This window comes from Cyphomyrmex costatus, unplaced genomic scaffold (assembly GCF_001594065.2).
Source record: "Cyphomyrmex costatus isolate MS0001 unplaced genomic scaffold, Ccosl1.0 scaffold58, whole genome shotgun sequence".
Lineage (NCBI taxonomy): Eukaryota > Metazoa > Arthropoda > Insecta > Hymenoptera > Formicidae > Cyphomyrmex > Cyphomyrmex costatus.
In genome coordinates this window covers 79548-95897 of record NW_017279979.1, presented here as the reverse complement: position 1 = coordinate 95897, position 16350 = coordinate 79548, and the positions used below count along the sequence as shown (strand labels likewise).

At 31.0% G+C, this 16350-nt stretch overlaps 2 protein-coding genes across 2 annotated transcripts in view; both read left to right on the top strand.

Annotated features, from left to right (window-relative positions):
* Positions 1 to 2974: 2974 nt before the first annotated feature.
* On the top strand, positions 2975 to 11243 carry LOC108779331 (aconitate hydratase, mitochondrial). Its single transcript, XM_018546725.1, has 9 exons — positions 2975 to 3152; positions 4066 to 4220; positions 4892 to 5058; positions 5428 to 6180; positions 6263 to 6465; positions 7932 to 8220; positions 8932 to 9205; positions 9965 to 10313; positions 10690 to 11243. The coding sequence occupies exons 1-9, from the start codon at positions 3120 to 3122 to the stop codon at positions 10831 to 10833; spliced, it is 2367 nt and encodes a 788-aa protein (XP_018402227.1). The 5' UTR covers positions 2975 to 3119; the 3' UTR covers positions 10834 to 11243.
* Positions 11244 to 12685: 1442 nt separating this feature from the next.
* The window catches only part of LOC108779313 (B9 domain-containing protein 1), a 4927-nt gene continuing 1262 nt past the window's right edge, over positions 12686 to 16350 (top strand). The window contains exons 1-3 of the mRNA XM_018546704.1: positions 12686 to 13282; positions 14868 to 14979; positions 15600 to 15708. Coding sequence (XP_018402206.1) covers positions 13157 to 13282; positions 14868 to 14979; positions 15600 to 15708 — 347 coding nt within the window. The 5' untranslated portion in view covers positions 12686 to 13156. The remainder of the gene's footprint in view (positions 13283 to 14867; positions 14980 to 15599; positions 15709 to 16350) is intronic.

The window sequence follows — 16350 nt, the reverse complement described above, 5'->3', positions numbered from 1 at the left end:
TTCCATTCTTTATTATTATTAAAATATTTTTACTTAATTTATTTTATTCAATAAAATACTCAATATATCCTATGAAATAATCGTTACGAGAAATCATTAGTTAACAATGTTACGTGTGTTTTATAATAAGAAACAAAACAGCACTATTATATTTATAAAAAAAAAAACTCATGGACTTCCTAGCGACGATGAATTTCTTCAACCTCGACTTTTATCATCCGGAAATCATCAGTAGAGAAATCCTATAGTCACATCTGACTTTTTTCCGCATTGCTGTAAAAGTATTATAATTGCAGACGACAATTTTGTAAATTTCATTGGCCTTCAAGCGAGAACCGTTACACGGAACAATTTTCGTTCTGTCAAATAAGCTATCATATATCTTGTGCTTCTAATTTTTTTCTTCAAAGTTGCATTGATTATTTAAGAACAAGATAAGAAATCAAAGAAAAATTGTCAAAAAATAGAATAAGATAAGAAGAGTAGCAAAAATAAGCTTTTAGGTACTTATTTTTATTTATAATACAATCGTAATTTAATTATCTAGAATAGACATCTGAAAATATTCTGGTTTAATTTACAAACTCTCATAATAAGTTTGACAGAGATTATAATAATTAATCTGATCTATCATTTTCATAACTAAGTGGGTATTTCTGCCGTATTGGCATAATCAGACGCTCAGCACAATACAGACACTTATCGCATTGCGTAGATTACGAATCAGCGAGGCACGCTGTAGATTATATCACATCAAGAGGATGCTTGTCGTACAACGTCATTATATAGCAGCCCGGCAAAACCTTTGCAACTCGGGATTATGCTTAGCGCGATTATGCGTTTCAGAAGATACGTGACACACAGAGAGATTATTTAAAAAAATAATCTACATAATTGATGGATTACGTGAGACAGACAAAAAGCCTGTTCTTTTTGTGGAGCATACGTCCACGGACGCGTTTCGCTTTCTCCAGAATTACATCACACTACTGATGCACGACGATTTTAATCGTCTGATTGGTCGTTCCAGGACCAGACACGCCCAAATCTGGTGCAATTGCACGTGCATTTGCCAAAAGTCTTTTCACCTCCGACCAGCTATACTCAAGTATGCAAATATATATGAGTAATAAGTACATTTAAATTTTATGTAGCATATATGAACTTTAGTATTTGAGTGTCTCATGGTAATTATCAAAATATTCGAGCATTTGTTGCTTAATTAGTCTCTAATTATAACTACTCGGACACTCGGGTGCTCAGATACTCAAATATTAAAGGTATTTATGTAAGTATAAAATGTTGAAACAAATAATATATGTTTTCATGTAAAGAGTTCGCCACCAGGTTCTAAATTATCTTAACTGCAAATAATTTGTGCATTTTTGGTTTATAGAACGTTATGAACTTCTTTTTAAGATATAAAAGATTAACTTTGTTGTTTAAATAAAAGTATGTTGAGCTACGAGCCAAAAACATTAGATTTAACGTTTATAAATAAAAGGGAAAAAATGACAACAATAAATATATAAGTTATAAAATTATAAACGTTCCGATTCCGATCGAGTCATATTATATCGAAAAATGTTAAACATAATTATACTTTAGACGGTTAATTGAATGTAAAAACAATAAAAGAAATAAAAGAATTGCACACAGAATTAAAAAGTGATTCTTGGATATTAATGCCAAAAATTCTTTTTTCAACAAAATATGTCGCTATGTTGATATGTATAACTGATAGCTCCATTACAATAGTTTAAAGATCTTTCATATAGTCCGGCCGCAAATGAAAATAAAATAGTAAAAATTGTAAAAATCTGTTTTGCAAATTGGTGAAGTATTCTTAATTTGTAAAAAGCGTGGATGCTTATTTACAAATTCTGTACCCGCTAATTTTATAAATAGAGAAATTTTACCTTTTTCAGTGTCTTGTTCCGTCTACGTCAAAAATTGTGAATTAAGGCAAAGGAAATCTGCTTTATTTTTCTCCCGAATTATCTACTAAATACCGCAACGCGTGAAAAACGGTGCGCGAATTCAAAACGGGGGCGACAGGGGTGTTTTCACAGTGATAAGATGGCAACTTGTCTTGTGTCTACTGGTGTGTCTACCGTCGCCGATCCGTCCTGAGTTTTTTTACCCAAAAATCGTAAACATAACAGAGAATTGAACCAAAAAATCATAGACATTACCGACGGAATCATGGATATTGGCTACGTAGTTCCAGATCCACATTTTGTGAACATAGGGCGCTTCAAAATAAGAGGTCTGTTCTTTTTAACTGAACTTTTGCACCAGTTCATCTTTCTTCCTTTTCTCTCGAGAAGAAAAAAGGAAAAAAATAAAGCCGTAAGAAATTGACGAATTATAATCGATTATTCTCCTCGAATTTCGACTGTAATTAGTTAATTTCTTACGGCTTAAGGGGATGCTGGAGTGTCTGTTTTATCATTACTTAGTTAAAGACTCGTTTCTCTTAATTGCATTTACGGATGGAAAAATCCTTCTGTATAATTAAAGTATCGACAACAATGAATTGCGCTAGCTACATTTCAATACGAAAAACGGAAAAAAATTAAAAACATACAGTTTCGTTATCGGCTTCTGTGATTTTTGATAACGAAACTGTAAATTTTTTTTCCGTTTTTCGTATTGAAATGTAGCTAGCGCAATTCATTGTTGTCGATACTTTAATTATGCAGAAGGATTTTTCCATCCGTAAATGCAATTAAGAGAAACGAGTCTTTAACTAAGTAAGCAATGATAAAACAGGCGGGTCCAGTATCACCTTAAAACACCTATTGTAGATTCGGAGTAACATGTGCAGTAAGCTTTAAGCCTTAAAGAATTGACCAATCACAATCGAGTATTCTTCTCACATTCGACTATGATTTGCGGGGTTTGTGGGCTTATACGCACCGATATATGCGGTTGATGCGGTTTACTTTCAGAAAAGACGGTGAAACAGGGATAGAAGCCGTCAGCTGAGAGTTGCCAGAGTTGCTACTGGTTGCTACAAAGTACGAGAACGAAACCGAGCGAGAAACATCGCGTCTTCTAAAACGCACGTCTGTAGCTCTTAAATTAACTGCAGCTGGGCGCTAATTTAATTCGCTATGTCGTACTGCACGCGAGTTTTTCGAGCACAGGTAAAAAGAACAAGAAAATGGAATCGGAAGTCTGTGGTGTGGCTCTTATGGATTCTCCGTGTCTCTTTCCTTCCTCCCCATCGGATCAAGGTCAACCAATTGACCTCTAATATTCTACGTAGTTAACGTATGTTACAAGCGCAATTTTCTTTCGAACTGTGCTGTGAATGAACATGTTTCGATGTGTGAGGTGCTTGCTAAACCTGCCGTATCCCTCTGCTCCGATTTTCTGGAACGAAGGGGGATCGATTAATTTTAGAAGGAGAAGAGGAAGGATAGAGCAATCGGATTGGACGTATCACAAAAATGAAACTTAGAAAAATGAGTCGTAAATAGAATGTGTATTGATCGAAACGGATGAAAAGATGAAGAATGTCATGGGGTAAAAACATAGAACGTTACGTAATGCCAAAAAAAAAAATTGTATGTGTACAGTACTCATTCATTTTTCGAAGATGTTATCTTATCATAACGCAAATGTTTGATCGATAAGAACGCGAAATTTAAACTTGAATTTAAATACTGGATAGGTATATATTATATAAGAACGTAAAAATATATGCATATATATCAATAATGTGGATATTAACGAATACATCCAGTTGCACTTGCGCGAATTTTACGCTTGTTTACAATTTTTATTATCAATGAATTACCGAGGAATGTCATCAGGTATAGATTTTATATTAATGCATTTATGATGACATATTCACCGAATTATCGCAAGTACAATCAGCATGTCACGTATGTCAGGTCTTGCGTAATTGAAATTGCATACAGAAATAAACTGTATTGCATAGCATATGACAAATTGGCTGACATGTATTGATCAATGCCATTTTTTTTTATCTATGTACTCATACGTTTTTTCGGATAATTAAAAAGTCAATAGAATTATTCAATTACTTTGCAGAAACTATCCGCTTTAGCGGCGGATGTTCAACAACGATGCTTCAGTGCAAGTCCATTAAGTTTTGCCGCTACAAAGGTGGCAATGTCCAAATTTGACTCAACCAGCTATCTGCCCTATGACAAACTAGAAGAAAATCTTAAAATAGTCAAGAAAAGGTAAAAAAGAAGGCCCTCTTTAATTTTTTTAAATGTTTTGTATTTTATATTATTTTATTATATGATTTTATTTTATTATACGATTAAACCGATGTAATAATTGAGATGATCTCCAAGTAATTGAACTTAGGATTATGAATGTACAATTATTATTTAAAACGTTTCTTAATATGCTTATTATTACTTCACACTATGTTAAATAATTATAATTGAATTGGTTTTTTCTTCAAATACAAATATAAGAAAAATCCTACTTTTAGTCAAAGTAGATCTTGAGACTTCATGATATTTATGATAATATGCAAATTTATTGTAAGTTCTTTACAGTGTTTTGAAATGCTTTAATATTATTAAGTTAATAATGTATTTTGTGATGTTATTTCCATCTTCAGATTATGATTGTATTTTTGACCCAACAAACTGAATTGTGTAGTTTATAATGTTGAAAAAACGTATTCGCCAATTTATAAAGATTTGTGACTAACAGTAGGATTTTTCTTATTATTTATTTTTATTTTAGTTTAAATTTTATTTATAATCGTAAATAATGTAGTCTTGATTTATTATATCTTATTACAAATTTTTAATATCCAATTCGGTGCAAGTTGTTTAAAGGTGATAATTAATATAATCCACTGTTTTTACTTGCTTTTAAAACGATATCTTTTCAGGCTGAATCGGCCGTTAACTCTGTCTGAAAAAGTTCTATATTCTCATCTGGATGATCCTGACAAGCAAGATATCGTTCGTGGTACCAGCTACCTTCGATTGCGACCGGATCGTGTCGCCATGCAGGACGCGACTGCTCAAATGGCAATGTTGCAATTCATTAGTTCCGGTAAAATTGTCTCCCAATCTTGTCATTCCAATATCAAGTTTATATTCTGTTTTGAAAAATCTTTACAGAAATTTTCTACCTAATTTGATTAATCTTAATTTCTCTTTTTTTGATATTATTGATCATGAAGGAGACATTCTGTGGTACATATATATACGTATTACGTATATTGTCATTTTTATTATTATTTATACCAATATTCATTATATTTGTAATTTAATTTTAGTATTATTATATGCTTTATTTTTGTAAGTAATATTCTCTATTATTACCTTTGTGTAAAACATTTCTTACATTTTATAATAAAATTATTATTATAAGTTACAGCCTTTTTGATTGCGATAATAAATAGGGAATTTTTTCTTTTAGGTCTACCAAAAGTCGCAGTACCCTCCACCATTCACTGCGATCACTTAATCGAGGCTCAGATCGGTGGTGATGAAGATCTGCAACGAGCTAAAGACATCAACAAAGAAGTCTATAACTTCCTGAAGACTGCAGGCGCTAAATATGGCGTTGGCTTTTGGAATCCTGGCTCCGGCATCATTCATCAGATTATCCTTGAAAATTATGCCTTCCCTGGTCTATTGATGATCGGTACCGATTCACACACGCCGAACGGAGGCGGTTTAGGTTGTTTATGTATCGGTGTTGGCGGTGCCGATGCTGTCGACGTTATGGCAAACATCCCGTGGGAGCTCAAGTGTCCCAAGGTCATTGGAGTAAAACTCACGGGCGAACTCAAAGGTTGGACCAGTCCCAAGGATGTCATTCTAAAAGTAGCTGGTATTCTTACCGTCAAAGGTGGTACCGGTGCCATTGTAGAATACTTTGGACCAGGTGTTGATAGTATTAGCTGCACTGGAATGGCTACCATTTGTAATATGGGTGCTGAAATCGGTGCTACCACTTCAATCTTCCCTTACAACTATAGGATGCAAGATTATCTGAAGGCAACCGGACGCTCAGAGATTGCTGGAGCTGCTGATCAACATAAGAGTTTGTTAACGGCCGACTCTAATGCCAAATATGATCAGATTATTGAGTTGGATCTGTCGACTCTGGAGCCGCACGTGAATGGACCTTTCACGCCGGACTTGGCTCACCCGATCTCTAAATTGGGTAATTAAATTATACGGGAAAATCAAAAAATACAGACAGTTTTATTTCTTTTATCTTTATCTATTATTTCTAATCGCTATAGGCGAAGTCGCTAAGAAGAACAGTTGGCCAAATGAGATTAAAGTCGGTCTGATCGGTTCCTGTACCAACAGCTCTTATGAGGACATGGGTCGATGCGCAAACATTGCTAAGCAAGCTCTGAAACATGGCTTAACAGCAAAATCTGCATTCAACGTCACTCCCGGATCCGAACAAATTCGCGCAACAATCGAGCGCGACGGCATTGTAAGTTCTCTGTTATTTCAATTTGCATAATTATATATATAGACTTTAAATTTATGACGTTTTTTTTTTCTCGAAATGTATTGATGTATTCTATGCATGAAAAATACTCAAATTTACAAAATTACAAAAAAACGAATCAGGAGGGACATTATATCAAATATTTACCATTTTTTTTTTTCCATAATTGTATTTCTTTTGATGAATATTTTTATAAGAAATAGTACTTTCATAATTATTGGGCATGCTTTTCCTAAATATAATGTTTATAAGTAATGCAATGTTTTAATCCCTACCAAAAAAAATTACATCACAAAGTTACATAACGAAATCACGTAATTAAGACAAGTAAATCACAAGTAATGGAGTGTTCTAAATCAATACATAATTTGAAAAATCACATGATATTAGAAATAATGTCATCCATCAAATAATTTTATAGATAACGATTTTAAGGGATTGAATAACAGAAGAAAAAAATTTATCATGTGACTTTTTAAATTATGTAATTTAAAAAAATCATATAGTTCGAATTTTCGTTATGTAACTTTATGGCATGATTATTTCAATAGTTAAAACTTCTTAAATTTGCTTTTGCAGAAAATTATCTATATATATAATTATCTATTAATATAATATAATTTATTTTGTAAAAAAGAAATTGAAAATATTGTACAATATAATATATATTTTTTATGGTAAAAGGTCTTACATTATGCACTTTTTGATAAAAAAAAAAAAGTTATCTATGTATGCACAGATCTAGACAAAAGAAATATCTCAGAAATGATAACAGATATGGCAAAATGACAGAAATTACATAGGACTAATTCGCGATTCGTATTGACAAGACCTACAAAAAACATTGTGTCAAAATTATATTTGCATTGTTATAAAAAAAATAATCTTAATGATATTTTTATGGTCCCAGCGTCTACATCTATATGTAACCTTTTTTGATAAAAAAAATTTATAACAGAAAGGAAAACGCAAAAGATTGTGTATTAATGAAATGAGTTTATTTAGCAAAATTATCTCAAAATTGTTTACATTGTATCATGTGTTGATTATATGATAACACATTAATTTGCTCTAGACAGTGTTAGCGAGACAATGAAGCGGAGATCAGCAAAAGATTCGTTTTAAAACAAAATGATTCGTTTTTTAATGCATCTCTTACAAAAATAAAAAGGGATTTGTTATACTATAAGAGGTCATATTGACGTACGATTATAGATCAAGAAATATATAGAGCACAATTCGACCCGATACACATAATTTTTCAACTGGTTTTTCATAAAAGGTTACTCATCAATAAAATGAATTTTTATTGTATAAAAAATTGAAAATATTATATAATAGAAAGCGAAACGTATAAAAGATTAAAAATATAAAAAATATTTTCTTATCAAAAATATTAGAAAATTATTTACGTTATTTGTTTATATTAGTACTTTAATTTGCTCTAGGCGCAAACGCTTCGTGATTTCGGTGGTACAGTATTAGCAAATGCCTGCGGACCCTGCATTGGTCAATGGAATCGCCAAGATATTAAGAAAGGAGACAAAAATACGATTGTTACATCGTATAATCGAAACTTCACGGGTAGGAATGATGCCAATCCAGCGACACACGCGTTTGTAACAAGTCCCGAGCTTGTTACCGCTCTTTCCATTGCTGGTAAACTTGATTTCAATCCGGTGAAAGATAGATTAAAAGGGAAGGATGGAAAGGAATTTCTCTTGGACAGTCCATATGGTTAGTCGATAACATTTGTCGTATATTGTAAACTTTATCATTGACAACATTTTGCTTGACAATACAATTGTCAACAAAAAATGCACGGAAAAACATTATTATAACATATATTAACAGCAGCTAATTAAAAATAATTTTGTTAATTTAGTAATGAAACAAATAATATTTTATTGAAACATAATCATGACGTATTTTTTTCATTAATATTCTTATTTAAAAAATTAAGATTATTTTTAATTATTCTTATAAAAACTAAATTTAATATTAATTAATTTAATACTGGGGAAAGTAGTACTGGAAAGTAGTAAAATAATGTTATATTAACAGCAATTTATTCTTACAGATAACTTTATAAAACTATGTAGTTACACAATTACAATTTTTTTATTCTCTCATATTCTTTATATATTATCGATTTTGAAAGGATAGTGATAATTACTCAAAAAGTAACTTTTTAATTACTTTTCTGTTAATTTTTTGTAATATTTTATTATACATTATTATTTTAAACACAAAAATCTACATTTCTAACATTACTAAAATATTTTAGTTATCATTAGTATACGAAACATCCCAGTTTATGCGTTATAGTATTTTTATATGTTATAATAAATGAATATGTATACATCATAGTTGTATATATATATATATATATATATACATATACACGTATAAATTACTAAATAAATCTATTTATATATATTTGTACAGGTGATGAATTACCCAATCGTGGCTTTGACCCTGGTTTGGAAACATATGATGCACCACCAAAAGACAGTAGCAAAGTTAAGGTCGATGTAGATCCCAAAAGCCAAAGATTACAGTTACTGGAACCCTTCGATAAATGGAATGGCAAAGACCTAGAGGACTTGACAATCTTAATTAAAGTCAAAGGCAAGTGCACCACGGATCACATCTCCGCAGCTGGGCCGTGGCTGAAGTATCGAGGACACCTTGATAATATTTCCAACAACATGTTTATTGGGTAAGCATATTATAAAGTATATTATATAAATTAAGATTTTTTTAATATATAAAGACAATTAAAGGAGCTTTAAGAATCTGTGCAGAAAACAGCACGCAAGGTAGTTGCTGGATGTGTTGCTTTTCTCAAATATGCGTGACTTCGTATCTACAATAGTTTTAAGCCTTAAACCATAAGAAATGGACATGAATCATAATTGATTATTCTCCTCGAATTCGACTGTAATTAGTTAATTTCTTAGGGCTTAAAGCTTAAAACATCTATTGTAGATACGGGATAATAAAGAAGGCCTTAAGTCCTGTGTCTACGGTGCTACAACTTGGTCCGATTTCTTGAATCGAAGGATATAGCCAATCACTATGTTTTTACGGAAAAACAGTAAATTGATTGGTTGCACATTTTTCGGTTTGAGAATTTGTGTCGAGTTCTACCACCGTGGACATAGGGCTTTAGTAACATATTAAAATCGTAAGAAAATAGATATTATTATAGTTTTAGATCCATTGAGTTAGGCGCGATGAGCTATACTATGAACCCGTGTGGCGTGGCGTCACCGCACATTGACTTAGACGTTTTATTTTTTAATTCGAAAACTACAGCGACTATCTCAATATAAGACTTTTTTGTTTCTCTTGACTCCGTCCACGCTCTCAATGTTTTTTTAAATTATGTATAATTAACGATTATGTATAATTATGTATAATTAACGATTAACACGATAATGTTATGTCAATCGCATTTGTCGTATAATCTTTTCAGTGCTGTTAATTCTGAAAATGGCGAAATGAATAAGATCAAGAACCAACTGACAAATGAATGGGGTGCCGTGCCTGACGTAGCACGCGATTACAAGAAAAAGGGTGTAAGATGGATTGCGGTAGGTGACGAGAATTATGGTGAAGGTTCCTCCAGGGAGCACGCTGCCCTAGAACCTCGTCATCTTGGGGGTCATGCTATCATTGTAAAGAGTTTCGCACGTATACATGAGACAAATTTGAAAAAGCAAGGTCTCTTGCCTTTAACTTTCTCCAACCCTGCTGATTACGACAAAATTCAGCCTAACGATAAGATCAGTCTTCTTGGATTGAATGATCTAACGCCTGGCAAGGTTTGTAAAAAATATTTTACTTGTAACACAAAAATAAGTTAAATAAAAGAATTAAAAAATGTAAGGAAATATTTTAAATAAGTAACGCAGTAAAACCATAAATGTAGTCAAGATTGAATCTTGGTGTCTAATAATATTTTTATAACGTTAAATACATTTTTTAATTATATATTATATGCGATGAAATTGGTCGTTAATTTAATTAGTGATATTACTAAGTGTTTTAAGTCTTAGGACGCTGCAAATAATTTATTGTAAAAAATATACATATGTATAATTAAGAAGATATTATTACATATTTTAACTTTAATTTTATTTTTAATGTTTAACGTATAAAATTAAAAAATTTTTTACTTATCTTTTCTTCCATTTTCAGCCGGTCCAAGCACAAATCAAACACAAGGATGGCAAAATGGACACCATTAGCTTGAACCACACGATGAATGAACAGCAGATCGGTTGGTTTAAAGCTGGTTCCGCTTTGAATCGCATGAAGGAAATATCGAGTGGTAGACGATAAACTAACCGTCGAGTGGATATTTATTTGAAGAATTATTATATGGAAAGGAAATATGTTGAATGGGACGAATCCGATCAGAGTAATACGACATCACGTATCTTGGATAAGTGAATAGATACAATATGATGTCTAGTCATCATAGCTCAATGCAAATGTCTATATCGTAAAAATACTCAAAATATATCTAAAGATAAAATTCTCTTAGATATATTTTTAATGTATGATATTAGACAATCTCAGTTAATTCGTTGCCTTTTGCCTCATTTCTATTTGACAATACTAACCTCTTACACAACGCGGAGAAGATGTACATTGACGGACAAACCCTGATGGATAGAGTATTATTCTACGTCAACACGTAGTCACGCGTATCGGACAATGCACTCGTTTCAGAATGAGGCATTTCTACATGTACATAAATACACAATACTTATTATCAATTAGGAAGCGCCATCATCATTTTCTAGTTGTTAACTGGTTTTAGAAAAATGTACTGTTTTGGAAAAAAAGCCAAATATACTATTAGCCAATAAAAAATCTTAATTGATCTTAATTAATTCCCTCGCTTCAAGCTTTCTCTTGTAGATGCCGTGTTATGCGAAGACGAAACAAATTGTAAAATTCAAAGAGATTAAAAATATTTGGCTGTACGATGTTCTAGTTAAAATATTTGTCAAACAATGATCTAAAAAAGATAATCTCAGCACACTTCTATATCTAAACTGCCAACCTCGTTATCATGTTTGAAGCGCCGCATTTAAGTTCAAGTACTTTCACAGAGTATATGTATAAACACGGAGAGAATCACTGCTTTCATATAATATACACAATATATAGTTACGTGATACACTTAGATCATGTGGCACACTCACGAACAGAATATATGCGTATGAACTAAAACTAGCTCTTTCAGAATTAGGTTTATTTCTTTCTATCATTTGAAAGTTAGCAGCCTAGGTACAATCAAGGACTAAAACTTTGCAACACTTTTTCGATGGGTTTCGGAATGCAGCCTACTAAACGAGAGATTAGTTGCTACTTATAAATCCATAAATGATGACTCAGGAGCCTTTTCTAAGTAGTCGCTGCGGTCATGTTGAAATCGTGACGTCAGGAATAAAAAATGACATAATTTATGTTACGTGCCATTTGTAAATAAAGACAATTTGTATAAATCAAAACAACGAAATCATTTTGAAAAAAATGTAAAAATAAACGAAAACTGTTTTTTTCTCCCTTGATAGTCATGAATGGTCATAAGAAGCATATAAAGTGAACCTTTACGAGTAGGAAACATGATTTAACAGCTGTTAAAACAAGTGAAAAATACGTTTTTACGTATAAAATCCCACATAGCTTTACTTTTCGTCCATTTTTAGGACGATCATTTCATAGATACGAGACACGTCACATTTTCACAATTAAGCACATAATTATGAAATGGCATCCTTTCTTAAAAATATAATTAGTTTTCAATAGAAAATTTAATGTCTAAAATAAAACTTAGTAGAAAAATATCGTTTATGTTGACGAAATATAATTTCTTTGGTATTATTTATAAAGCAATAAATATTATTTTAAATTAAAATTAACAATAAACTTCCCCATTAATATACGGTACGTTAATGTTATCATTACAATAAATTTATAGATATATTTAACAACCATTATTGTTCAATTTATTTTTGACCTGGGAGGTTTATTGTTAATTTTAATTTGTTAATTTAGTTGAGCTGATTGTAATTCAATTTTAATTTTTATTATTTTAAATTTGTTAGCGTTTTAACTCATTTGTATAGAATTCTAACTTAAATACAAAGCATAGATATAATATTGCGCGAATCGATGACAATTAATTGATGGATAAATCTTGGAAAATTTTTATCTGGAATATCCTGAAATTATCCTTGAATTAGTTAGCAAAAATTTTACTGGACGTTATATGTCAGTAATATAACAATGTTTAAAATTTTTATAACGTTACGACTCGCAACACACGCAACGATGCGTTACGATTTTAAGTACACATGCGTCATTTCCATGGTAACAGCTTGCAGTTCAATTCTATAAACAGAAGGTTTAAGAAGCATAAGAGTCTTAGTAGTGTTTTGTAAGTCTGGATCTACAATAGGTGTTTTAAGTCGTAAGAAATTGACCAATTACAGTTGAATACGAGAAGAATAATTGATTGTTATTAGTCCATTTCTTATAACTTAAGACCTAAAAATATATTGTAGATCTGGGCTAAACGATAAGTTTTATCAGAGTGTTATTGACCAAAAGCTAAAAAACAAAACTAAGCTTTCTTTTGTTGACAATAAGTATGTCAGTGGAAGGACAATTTTTTCTCTCCGCTACCGGCTCTATCGAGCATGCGGAGTTCTACGAGGTCAATAACGTTTATTGCAAGTACAGCTTTCATTTCGGATCTGACTGGAGCGTCGTTGCGGTATGCTTCTACAGTAATAAAAGAAAGTTGAAAGGAACAATAAAATTAAGTTGTTTTTGTCATAAAGGAAGCTAGAGCATATATTCAACAATATTGGATTATAACAGCAAAAGAAAAAACTTCGTATAATTTCATTTTATGTTTAGGATATGTAACAGTAACATTTATCGATTTCAATAAAATTGCAAAATTATGATAACTAAATGTAATTAATTAATTGCAAAATTTAATAAATTGTTTCTCATTATTCGTATATTTTATTCATATTTGCCAATGTGGCCAAAATGAGACATTTTCTTCAAACTTTCTCCTGTTTTTTGTTAATAAATTTTTAACGAAAAACAAGTAACGGCTAAAATTTGTTGGAAGTTATTCAGAGTCATGACCTTATTAATAACATATGTCAAGATCAAGGTCATAGATAATAGCTTCTTACATCTCAAAGAAATATTTACCTTAAATTATAATTAAATAATATATAAGATTAACTTTTCTTTAATAACACATTAAAGCATTATAAAGTAAAGTAACAACATATATTGGTTAATTTGTTATCTTTCTAGAAAGAAAGGAAAACGATAATTATTTTATATATTTTTATATTTTCGACTTTAAATTTTCCATCTCTTAATTCTTAAAGTTTCACTGTTAATTTCTAATTGTATGATCATACATTGTAATTCTTCATGATATTATATTATTAACATCCAGCGATTATTAATTTATATTAAATGCGATTAATTTCTATGTACTGATGATAGTCAAAACTTGACCGAAACGTTTACTTTTGTCTTCTTTTTGAAATTTATAACTTTTTGCTTATGACATCTTGCGTTGTGGCTGTATGCTTATTTTTATTTATGTTTATTAAAAATAATTCTTTATTTTTTTGGACAATGTGTATCGATTTAATTAAAATATTTCTTCTTAATAAAAAATACTCTCATCGAGTTTTCCACTCTGATGTATCAATAACAATTAATGATACAGGCAAATTATATAAAAAAAACTTTAAAACTCCTTTTTTTCGTTTTATTTCAATGAACACAGGCGAAGAATTCTCATTCTCCCTTGAATGTATAATATTTCAATTTTCTCATTTCTGATGGTAATGTAATAAAAGTTCCTTGGAACTCATTGTAAAAAGTAACAACATGAAATAATTAATATATGACGTTCTATTTTCTCTTTGTCTTCATCGTCATAATAATTTTAAATAGAAAACAAAATATTTAAAAGTTTTTAAACTATTTTAACTGATTTTTACATAATTATTCTGCATTGGTTACATTTAACGGAAAAAGCAGCTTTGCAACTGTTGTAACATTTTTCAATGTGATTGTTTCTTTATACTTTTGATTCCTTATGAATCTAAATCTAAATGTAAACCAATTGCATCATATTGAAGAATTGTACAACGTTGCAAATCTACTTTCTCTACTGAACGCAGTCATTTTTCTTATTCTGTCATGTGAATAAAGTTTTTCTTTATTCCACTCATTCATTCGTCTTTTGGAGACAAATAATAAATTGATACTTAATTTGTAAAATTGCGAATTTAAAATAGAATGTCTTTTTTTTACAGGGAATCGAGGAAGGGCTGACGCAAATGTGTAAATGCAGCAACGATCCTAGAAATCTCGCCGTATGGAACTTCCCTTTGGATGTAACATTCAAGAGCACAAATCCACACGGATGTGAGTGATGTTCAGAAATATTTTTTATGACACACACACACACGCACACGCACGCACGCCACGCACACATACACACACACACACACACACGTCATAAAAGAAGAATAAAACATGTGTAAAAAATATTAAAGCGTAAAGTTTTTTCGTGTTTTTCACGTTTTTCATATTTTTAGTCTGCAAATAGTGAAATATGTAATATGTTAAAAAAAAACATCAAAATTAAAACAAGTATAAAAGGCTATACAGAGTCATACGCTGTTAACGGAGCGCGGAAATTACAAAAAATCTTACATTTAGATTCAATTCAGAGTCGAACGTTTCGGTCCTTTAATCTGGACCATCATCAGCGACAATACAAAAATAATCTTAGATATAGTGATGTTGTTGAAACGCAGAACATTCTATTGTCGCTGATGATGGTCCAGATTGAAGGACCGAAACGTTCGACTCTGAATTAAATCTAAATGTAAGATTTTTTGTAATTTCCGCGCTCCGTTAACAGCGTATACTCTGTCTGGCCTTTAATATACTTGTTTTAATTTTGATGTTTTTTTTAAACTGTGAAGAGTCTGTAATTCAATTACTTCGTTTTATTTATTTATTTGTAATATGTTAAATAGGGCCACAGCTCATCATGTCGATTTATGGCTTGGATTTTTTCGGTCGCGACGTCATCAGGGGATACGGAGTGTGTCATTTGCCTCTAAAAACTGGATATCATGAAAAAAGGTATTAAGACTAACAATAAGATACGATTGAAAACACAATAAGAAACAGCGAATATCAGATTTCATCTTATGAAAAATCGTGCAATTTGATATACACAGTTTTTGACAGCTTGAAATCTGTTATTTCTTGTTCCTATTGCCTATGTTTTTTAATTATACATTAAATCTTATTCACGTATAAAAGCAAACACGATCAGTAGATAAAACATATGAAATAAAAGTGCGATTTTTTTAAAGACTTATATCTTGAATAATTAATTTAAGATACAATTCAAAACTCAAATAATTTTAGAAGATTAAAAAGCGTCTTGAGATTAATTATTTCGTTTAAATGCTCAAAGACAATAAATGATTTTTCATAAAAGTATAGTCCCCTTTATTATTATAATTGTAAGTTATAAAACATCTTTGGTACTCATACTGCAAACTATTGATTTTTACTTTTACAAATATCCAATAGATTTTTTTATTATAGGATCAAATGATTGAAGGTACAATTGGTCGAAGAAATATCATGTTCCCCTATTGTATTTTATATTTTTCCGAGTTTTCTGTTTACACCTATTGCGCTTGAGAGAGAGACAGCAAGAGAGAGAAAGCGAGAGAGAGAGAGAGAGAGAGAGAGAGAGAGAGAGAGAGAGAG